This window comes from Panthera uncia, chromosome A2, assembly GCF_023721935.1.
Source record: "Panthera uncia isolate 11264 chromosome A2, Puncia_PCG_1.0, whole genome shotgun sequence".
In the NCBI taxonomy this organism is placed as follows: domain Eukaryota; kingdom Metazoa; phylum Chordata; class Mammalia; order Carnivora; family Felidae; genus Panthera; species Panthera uncia.
In genome coordinates this window covers 72,125,611-72,136,381 of record NC_064816.1, presented here as the reverse complement: position 1 = coordinate 72,136,381, position 10,771 = coordinate 72,125,611, and the positions used below count along the sequence as shown (strand labels likewise).

The 10,771-nt window shown below is 44.9% G+C and overlaps 2 gene segments (V, D, J or C); both read right to left on the bottom strand.

Moving 5' to 3' along the window:
* LOC125929817 (T cell receptor gamma constant 2-like) overlaps positions 1-10,317 on the bottom strand; it is a 134,505-nt gene extending 124,188 nt beyond the window's left edge. Inside the window, exon 1 of the C gene segment in view lies at positions 10,283-10,317.
* On the bottom strand, positions 7,670-10,343 carry LOC125929811 (T cell receptor gamma variable 8-like). The segment is given in 2 exon segments: positions 7,670-10,098; positions 10,187-10,343. Coding segments are annotated over 2 exon segments (648 nt in total).
* Positions 10,344-10,771: the final 428 nt, after the last annotated feature.

Genomic DNA, 10,771 nt, shown 5'->3' with positions numbered 1-10,771 from the left:
CGTTTATTTATTTTTGAGACAGAGAGAGACAGAGCATGAATGGGGGAGGGTCACAGAGAGAGGGAGACACAGGATCCGAAGCAGGCTCCAGGCTCTGAGCTGTCAGCACAGAGCCCGACGCAGGGCTCGAACCCACGGACTTTAGCTCCATTTTTAAATGTATTTTTATTCTGGGGAGAGTTGGTCATTATGTGCTCTACGGGTTGCAAGTATTTCTCATAGTCTGTCATTTGTCCTTTGATTCAGCTTGTCCTACTTTTTGCCATACAACTTTATCTCATTTTCATGTAGTGAAATTTATCAATATTTTCTGTTTTTACATCTTGAATTTTAGTTATGTTTGCAAATTCATTCTCTTATTCTTTCTTGAACTGGAAGGGCTGCCAAATGTTTTCTGTAAAGGGTCAGATGATAACAATATTTCATTTAGGGTTTTGGCCCTAACGTCTCTGTTGTGACTCATCACATCTGCCATTGTAGTTCAAAGCAGTCATAGACAGGAAATGAATAGGTATGGTTGTATTCCAGGAATGTCAGTGGCAGGTGCTATATTAGAAATGTCTGAAAGGGACAGTTTTTTTATTTTCATGTATTTCTATTATTTAAAATTAAAAAAAAGAAGAGATCAGGTTATGGTTTTTGTTTTATATTATTCCAAAATAACCCATATAAGCAATATAATGCCTCCCTATATTGAGCATGAGGCATGCTCCAATCACTTGTGAGAAGATTATATGTATTATTTAAGTCACTCTCAACAGTTCCTTCGGGTAAATATTTTCCACTTTCAAAGGAGGAAAATGAATCAAAGATATGTTAAGGAATTTATCTAGAATAAGACAGTTAATATGGGGAAGGTGGAAATGTAACAAAGGGTCATTGAGGAAACACTGGGAATAGAGAAACACAAAATAAAAATAAATGTCACTCCATAGTATCTTATTCTAGGGCAGTGACTGAAAAATGGGTTCTGTAGAGGACCAAATGGTAAACATTTTAGGTTTTGCGGTTCTCTGTTGCAAGGACTCAGCTCTGCCACTGTGGTGTAAAAGTAGCTATAGACAATTTGTAAGCATAGGGTCAAGGTTGTGTTTCAATACAACTTTCCTTACAGAACTGGGAATTTCCCTGTCTCAGCCTGGTCTGTAGAATCCCTGTTCCATGGTGACTACTATCGTCATTATGGTTAATAGTAGCTTTTTAGTGGTGTGTTTTTTTTTTTCAGGGAGTCACAGAGTAGTAATAGTATCAGATAAGAAAATATAAATATAAAACCATTTTAAGTGTCATATGCAGCGTAATGTTTTAAATTGTTATCAAAGCCATCTCATTATTAAATGCAAAAACCAATAAAACATTGGCTGCTGCAGTGTGAAAGTAATGACTCCACTTCTGACCCCTCCATCTTGACCAAGTCCTGTCGTGGGATAACAATATTCTGTTCTGGGAGGTTTGTCTTTTTTATTTATTTATTTATTTATATTTTTTATTTTTTTAATTTTTTTTTTAGTTTTATTATTTTTTTAATTTACATCCAAATTAGTTGGCATATAGTGCAACAATGATTTCAGGAGTAGATTCCTTAGTGCCCCTCACCCATTTAGCCCATCCCCCCTCCCACAACTCCTCCAGCAACCCTCTGTTTGTTCTCCACCTTTAAGAGTCTCTTCTGTTTTTTCCCCCTCCCTGTTTTTATATTATTTTTGCTTCCCTTCCCTTATGCTCATCTGTTCTGTCTCTTAAAGTCCTCCTATGAGTGAAGTCATATGATATTTGTCTTTCTTTGACTGACTCATTTCACTTAGCATAATACCCTCCAGTTCCATCCACGTAGTTGCAAACAGCAAGATTTCATTCTTTTTGATTGCCGAGTAATACTCCATTGTATGTATATACCACATCTTCTTTATCCATTCATCCATCAGTGGACATTGGGGCTCTTTCCATACTTTGGCTATTGTTGCTAGTGCTGCTAGAAACATGGGGGTGCATGTGCCCCTTCGAAACATCACACCTGTATCCCTTGGGTAAATGCCTATTAGTGCAATTGCTGGACCATAGGGTAAGCATTTGGATTTCTAATCTCATAACCTCACTCCATCCCTGGGGTGGGTGCCGGCATCTCTGCTCCACAGAAGACAGTTCTGGAGATGTTTCAGCTCACCTCATCTTCCTCTCACCCTAAAGCTGGGTCCCCAGGGTCTACCCAAATGCAGGATTTTGTGGTTGTTTTACTACCTTTCCTATGACTATCTTTTTCTCTCAAGGTTCTGAAATGTAAAATTTGGCTCCTAGATTCAAATAATAGTATTTTCATTGGTTCTTTGAGAATTCTTTTTGTAGACTAGTATGTCTTTTTTTTTTTGTTCAGGAAGCTTCATGGATTAAGGTTGTTTTTAAATTATTTATATTAAAAAAATTTTTATGCTTATTTTTGAGAGACAGAGCATGAGCAGAGGAGGGGCAGAGAGAGAGGAAGACAGAATCCAAAGCAGCCTCCAGGTTCTGAGCTGTCAGCACAAAGCCCAACATGGGGCTCGAACTCACAAACCATGAGATCATGACCTGAAGTCAGATGTTTAACCAACTGAGCCACCCAGGAGCCCAAGAGTTTTTTTTTTTTTTTAAACCTTGTACCTTGTTTACACAACTCTATGAAGTTACTACTTCTTGAACAGGGCCTCCCATAGCACAGAAGTTTCCATTTTACTAATTAAACCACGGCACAACCTGGGCAGAAAATTAGAAAAAGGCACTTTTTCCCAGGCTGACACAGCCCTGCTCATGGTATAGAGGGGGGTGGGCATGGGATGGATTGTGGTCCCCACTGGTGCCCCCTCCCTCCTCATGCAGGCACCCTGAGCAGGGCACAGTGGTTAAAGCAAACCCAGGCTACATCTCTTGTGTGTGGCAGGGGACGGGAGCAGTGTCATTGCTGAACTTACACGTGTCATCTCTTCCTCCTTCTGATGCTGGAAGAGGCACTAAACTTACCAGTTGAAAATAGTTTCCTCGGGGTGCCTGGGTGGCTCAGTCAGTTAAGTGTCCGACTTCGGCTCAGGTCATGATCTCACAGTCCGTGAGTTCGAGCCCCGCATCGGGCTCTGTGCTGACATCTCAGAGCCTGGAGCCTCCTTTGGATTCTCTGTCTCCTCCTCTCTCTGTCCCTCCCATGCTTATGCTCTGTGTCTCTCTGTCTCTCAATAATAAATAAAGGCTACAAATTAAAAAAAAATAGTTTCCTCTGGTTTAGAACAGCCCCTTTCAGGCTAGTTCTGTCTCCTTTGTCCTCTTCCTCATCCTTCTGTCTCCTTGCCTCCTGCTCACCCCAGGATGCCATCACTGCACCCGGGAGGAGAGTTAGTTCTCACAGTCTCCCTGCCGCCCTCTTCCAGCCCTTGGCCCCGCTCTCTGGATTCAGCCTCTCCCTCTGAATTGTCCTATGCAGAAACCAGCCCCAAACCCACCCCTACCAACTCACAGCACGCCTTGGGATGCAAAGCTCCCACCTGCCACTTCTCATCCAAAGCCTGGCTGCTGCCTCCTGTGGTCCCCTCAGCACCCTGACCCCCTCAGAGACGCTAAGAAGCCTCTGGGTCTCCTACATGTGCAGCCCATGGGGACAGTCAGGTCTGGTTTGGGCTGGTCTGTGCTGATGTTGGTCCACTGTTGGTTGTGTTCCTCGAGGGCTGTGTTCCAGAAGCTTGACATCAGCCGGATGTTCTCAAGTTCTCCCTCCATGTGCTTTGGGTTTCTGTGGAAGTTTTTATCCTCTCTTGGATAAGACCCTCAGAGACAGGGAACCAGAAAATACATTCTCTTACTGTATCCCCAGCACCTCACATCACGTCCCAGCCCTGAGTGCTAGCGCTTCTCTGACGTGCATGCGAACTTGGCCAACTCCATGCCCCCACTTTTCAGCATCTAGAACCTCTAGTGAAACTGTGTTCACAGTTTGCCAGACTTGCCTGCCACTCTATAAATGAGAGACTTGAAAACTTAGAAAACAAATCATTTTCTTTTTCATTTCATTCAGACTTTCAAGCTCACTAGCTCACAATTAATTCGACAAAATGAGCTTGTTGTGGGCCCAGACACCAGCCACTTTCGGGGGAGCTATTTCTGACTGTTTTCCCTAAACAGAGGAAGGGCTCCAGGTGACACGACGTACGTCTGAGAAGAAAATGGCCAGCTACAAATTCCCAAAACATTATCTTCTAGCATATTTTGATTGTTTCTGTAAGTCTGGCTCTGCAGTTTTAAGTGTTCTCCATGTAGTTGACCCAGGATACTGTCTGCTAAAGCAAGTTCACAAAACAGAGAAGATAGTGATTTTTTGTAGCCTTTTCTGCCCCACTTGCAGACTGGGCTCCGGGACAGACTGTCTGAAAAGGAAGTCTTCCAGATGTGTGCCCACTGGGACTCCTTAGGCATGGCTTCATGAGTGACCCACATACTGTCCCAACCAGGCTCTGCTGGGCTGGGCGGCAGGTCTGGGACAACCTGTATTTGCTCACAAATGCCAGTATGTATTCTTCTCGAGTCAACAAACACACAGAAAATTCCAAGTGGCCCAACAGTGTGGTGAAACAGCCTGGACTATTTGTTTGGAATAATTTCTATTTCTCTCCAAGCATCAATTCCTCCACCTGTGAAAGAGGGGTCGCGGCAGGATTTTTGTGACGATCACATGAGCTCCTGGACAGACACCACATCCAGCACAACATGTGACAGCCAGTGGAGCCAAAGAGATCTGAATTTAGCACCTTCACTGTGGGCCTTTCACAATTACTGCAAATCTCTGTGCACCTTACTTCCCTCTGAGATAATCACACCATTTCAACATACACAGTCTCCAAAAAGGAAGTCAATAGGAATTTATTGTCAATAGGAAAGTCAATTTATAAGTCAATAGGAAATTATGTCAACCCAGACACTGGGGGCAGGTTTAGGGACATCTGTGTGGGTACTTTGATACCTCTCAGACTCTCTTTCCTCTCTCCTCTGATAACCAGGCATCACATAACAAGAAGCATACACAGTGCTTCATACTGTGCCTAGGACATAAGGAGCTCTCAGTAAAATGTACCTATTACTAAAATCTTATCAGAATTATGCTATATATATTAATTTTCAGAAAGAACCTAATTCTTTTTCTTGGCCGAGCAATGAAAAGCAATCAAAGAAATCTGTTGACCCGTGGGCTACAAACGCTAATGCTACCACTTTCAGAATATAACTGCAGAGTTTGGGTAATCACTCTGTAATTCAATTTATAAGTTAAAAGAAAATAAAGACAGGAGAACTGCTATACATAGGAATGATCAGTTTGTGATTGAAAGAGTTAATGGCGACCTAAAGGTGGCAAGAAGGTAAAGTAAGGAAGGACAGAAAAGATAGATCAGTTATAACAAAGGTGAGAGGCTGGGTTGTAGTTGACATTGTGAAGGTGGAAGACAATTCTCTGGTCTCTTTTAATAAGATTTGGGATGGTTTCACTGCCGTACAATTGTTCATTCTATTAAAGGACGTCAGGAACACAGACTTGGATTCATCATAATATTGTGTCGAAAAGCACTGTAATCATGTATCTACACAGATATCTCTGTAAGTTATTAATTTTGTTCTACTTAGGTGATGACGATTTACTTCATAACTCGACAAATACCTGGAATCCCTGATCTAACTGAAGAACGACAGCATTACAAATAATCTACATGCTCCTCTCTGCTACGTTCATCAACTAGAAAAGCACATCCTGTTCTGTTAGAGATGGGACCTCGGTGGTTTTGCAGAAAGTGAAATGAAAGGAACTAGATAAACTCTCCTGAGTCTCCAACTTGTGTTATTTACTTGGAGGCAAATATAACCCACTTATCTGTCTGCTTGATTTCATTCTTTTGTTCCAGTCCAGATGGACTGTCCGCCTCATTTACCTTGCCCTGGGCATTACGAGGTGGACCCTCATGGACCACATGGGTGGGTTTCCTTATTCTCTGGTTGTTGTTTGGAAGCAGTCAGTGGAAGCATCAGGAGGAGGCTGGGAGGTGGGAGCAGAGTGAGCTCAGGGTTCCCTCCCTGAAGGGGGTCTGCATCCTCGCAGGGGCCAACACATAGTGCCATCTACACCAGAGACACAGGGTTATGCTCAGGAAAACACAGGTGCGAGTGGAAGTGGCCATTCCCTTTTATACCAACTAACCCACAGGAGGCATTTATTTCTTCCCTCCCAGGACCCTGAATCCAAAGGCTTGGAGGTCTAGTGCCCAAAAAAAATGCTTCTGTCAGGGGACATGGTGATGCTTCTTTGAACTTCAACTTCCATTGACCAACAGTCAATGCATATCAGAGCAAAGATGCCCATTAGCATAATCCCTGGGGACTGGGGCACTAAGCATGGATTCTGTGAAACCTGTTTCCTCCCCAAGATCAACACGCCATGTTTCTCTCCCCCTGCTCTGTGCCCCACAACATCCACCCTTGTCCTGTTACTGGGAGAGAAATCTGTACCCCCAAAGTGGAGACACACAGAGTCCTACTTGAAAGGCTCTCTTCTTCTCAGTCTCCAGATGAAGAACACGCAAGGGCAATTTTCTAGCAACCTTCCAAGAAGGCTAGGAGATCGTGTTTCAGGCAATAAAAGTGCCCAAGAACGTTGCTGAAGGAAACCAGGGTTGTGTGCGACAGTGTGTGTGCTTCTGCTGGGACCATCTCACTCCTGCCTCTGCGTCTGGACAAAAGTGACATAAGGAAACCAAGGAAGTTACAGCACAGAGTTAATGAGAAGACTATTTGTGCCACTGTGTGTAGTACTTGGTGTCTGTCCTCCACGGGGGAAAAGACACACTCAGCCCAAGTACCTACTCCGATTCTCCAAGAATGGAGCTGGTCTCTAAGTAGGCAGATGGAGTCAGTGGGTATCCGAAAAGAAAACCGGATTTTCTTTTGTAACAGAGGCAAAAGTTGTTGTTTGAGAAGAGGGGACAAAAATGATCATGACACAGCCCGTTTCAGGCCTTTCACCATCAGATTTCACATGTTCTGTCTACGTGCTCAGTAATATGCAAGATTTTTAATATTAAGTAACATGTGAATTGTTTTCAAAAATACATCTTAAAATAAAATTCAAAAGCAATGCAAGTTTGCTACAGACTAATTAGGGTGGAAGTGACGTAGTAAAAACTATCCTGATCCCAGTGTTTAGAAGTGACCCCTCCAATGTTGTGCTCTTTCTTCTCTCCGAGGCTGCGTCCCAGAACCCATTCTGGGGGGTGAAACATAAAGAGCCCTCAGAAAAACACACTCAACATGGATTTCCAGGTGTGCCTAGAAATCTTTAGAAGTGCGGTTTCTAGGAGATGACTCTGAGGTAACAGACATGACTTTTCCACAGTACTGGTGGGTGTGAGCAGTTGGTATTGGATATTATAACTAGGAAAATTGTGATTTTTGAGGTGTTCTTGGACTTTATTCAGCATTAATTTGAAATTATAATGTTGCTTCTATTATTCAAAAGCATTGCGACTCACCCACCTCAGGAATGAAACAAATGAGTTGAATCCAAATCATCAGGATTTTTCAAGCAGCCATCTATGCAAAGTCTTTTACCTTTGAGGTAATGTGAGCCCATCAGTATATTCAAAATATGAATCTCACTTCAACAGAGATAGAGGCCCTACTATACTCAGTCCTATATACTCCAATAAGATATTTTTAGTGTTTTCATGAATCAGCCTTGAAACAAGCTTATAATTAATCATCTTTACTGAAGGCAGAGCTGGTTGGCCTTTACTATGTGTGGTCAAAGTGTCCTGGGTGAAGCTCACCTTAGCCAATAGGAGAAGAGCAGGAGGAGGAAATGACTCCAAACATAGACTTCTTTCCTCCTCCACATAGTGGGTATTTCCTCCCTGTACAAGGCCACTGTCCTCTCAGGCTGTACATCAAAAGCACAATGGATCCACGTGGAAAACTGAGATTGACATGGACTTGGGATCACTTCTCATGAGAGTGTCTTCATATTTATCTCACTTCTCTCTAACTAAACTATAATAACCAGATCTCAGAGTCACCCCTCTGTGGAGTCAGGCACTGAGAAGGTGCAGCAAGACGAGAGGGTTCGGTTGTATTAGGAAATGGGGAGGACAAATGAGGGGACCACCCCCAAGAGGGAGGGAAGGTGACTTTCTGCCCCCTCAAACCCTCCCCCCCTCACACACTTCCTGCACTTGCTGGAGGCCTTAACTTTGAGCCGGGACTTCAGTAGAGGGTCCAGATGTTGTTTGGGCTCCTTCACAGGCAGGCATGTCTTAAATATAAATCATCCACACAAACAGAAGCTCATCAAGACGGAGGAAGATTTAGCAAATCCGAGAAACCAATTTACTTCCGATCATTTAGACTTCCCTTTCATTAATTATTTTTGCCAGTGCTATTAAGTTGTACGTAAAACTGGAATTTTCAGTTGAAAATGCATTTAATTCAGCTTAGACCTCCTCAGAGAGTTATATCTTCCCTCCACACAGCAGGGCCTCTCCTGTTTATGGCTAGGGAATTAGTAATATAGCTTTTCTTTTCTTTAATTTCTTTTCTTTCTTTTTTCTTTTTTTTTTCTTTTGGTCAAGAAGTTGACTAACTTTATAAGAAGTTAGTGAACATAGTGATATATTTTTGGTATAATTTTGCTTTAATACAAAAATCAGTCACACATTGTAGCAGTTAAACCTCCTCACTTTACAGAGGAGAGAACAGAGGTCCAGGGAAGCTGGTCCCCAAATCCCATATGGAGTCACTTTCAAAGAGAAGGGGAAGGCGTAGGGCCCGGGGTCTCGTCCAGGGCTGATGCATGCACCTGCCCTGAGGATCATTTCCCCCGCAGGAGAGTGAGCGCCAGGCATGGGTGAGGGTGCTGCGAAGTCAGCCACACTGTTTCCTGGGCTTCTGATCAGGTAGTCTCTCTCTCTCTGCACAGGAACCAGCGGTGGGCGGGGTGACAACTTAGAAACTGGAGTCAGGAGCTGCCTTCCAGTCTCGGCTTGCACCCATTTTGTGCGGAATCCCCAGAGAGTCTCTCGGCCTTGAAATTACTTGCACGATATTTTATTCCCACATTCTTCATTGGAGATGGTGAGAATCTTGAATCGTCAGTCCGGCACAGCTCTGTTCAATAGAAGTAAGTGTTAGACACAATTTGAGACACAAATTAAAAATTCCCTAAATGCTGCTTTAACAACAAGGTTAAATAAATAACAAAGTTAAAGAAATAATTCTAGCACAAATTTTATTTAGTGAATGATATCCAAAATAGTATTTCAGTGTGCAGTCAATATAGAAATTTTTAAGGATTTATTTCATCTTTTTTTATAGTCTCCAAAACATGATTTGTATGCTACACAAGCAGCCCATCGTGGCGTGGACTAGTGCACTGGCTACATTTCAAGTGCTCAGTAGCCACACGGGGCTGGTGCCTGGTGCTCGTGGCTGCTGCCTTGAGCAGCTCAGATCCTGCTCCAGATGCTCCAGAAGTTCCGCCCTGGATGATCTTTAGAAAAGTGCCTCCAGATGGGACAACCCCCTGGGTCTGCACCAGCCTGTGAGCCAGGGCTCCTTAGCCTCCTGGGTCATGTGCAGTGGACCCGCGGAGAGGGGTGTCCTCCAGTGTCCAGGGTACTCTCAGTTGACCCAGGAAACCCCAGGGATCCAGCACCCATGGAAAGTCCAGGACTGGAGCACCCTGGGAGTTGGAGACTTTTTGCTCAAGGACCTGAGCTTCCCGTAAGGCTGTGCTCTGCACTTCCCAAACGGCACAGTAATACACGCCTTCATCGCTCTTCGCCAGCTTCACCAGCAACAGGTTAGAGCTTGTGCTATCCTTGTCTTTCTTGGCGTGGACCTTGTCCGCTGTCAAGACACCATCTCTGGTCACATATGAGCTGGACATATCCAGCATGAGGATCCTCTTGGGGGCTGTACCCTCCTGGTGGCGGTACCAGTGGATGTAGCTGACCCAGGCGCTGGTTTTGCAGGGCAGCGTGGCCCAGCTGCCTGCACGCGCCACCACCACGGCTGGCTGCTCCACACTGATTGCTGCCACACCACCTGCGAGGGGGGACAGCGGTGAGACAGGGAAGGATAAGAGCCTCAGGGCACCCCACCCACCCGCACCGGGGAGGGAGTCAGGACTTACCGGGATACAGGAGGGCACACAGGAAGGCGAGGGGACCCAGCATGGTTCTGCTTCCCCGCTGGTGGAGAGAAGCCCAGGGTGACCTCCCAGATGCACCTGCTGGAAGGAGACTGACTGGGTGGGTGGTAGAGGGCAGGTTAGGGTCTGAGCTCTGCATCCCTGAGGCACCTGCTGGTGAGAGACAGAGAGAGAGAGGCTGGAGGGTGGAGCCAGAGGGCAGGGACAGGTCTGACCGCAAAATGGGGAGAGGAACCCCCAACGGTCAGGGTGCTGAGAATACGGAAGAGCTTTGGTGCAATAAAAACACCACTAATAATAGCAATCTTTGATTCGGCATGGACTATGGAGCACAGCACTAATTTGTTTCTGCTCAGTGTCTCTTTCGAGGCTGCATGCCTAAGAGGAATCAGGTGGGATGACAGCCGGGTCTGGCTGGAGACAAATCCCAAGCCTCAAATGGCCACCTGGCACTCACAGAGCAATGGGTGTGCAGCCTCCCTGGGGGGCAGGGACAAGCAGAGCAACAATCCCCGCCTAAAAGGCACGGGGCTCCCAAGCGGGCACTGGAGCATTGTCCCCAGAGGT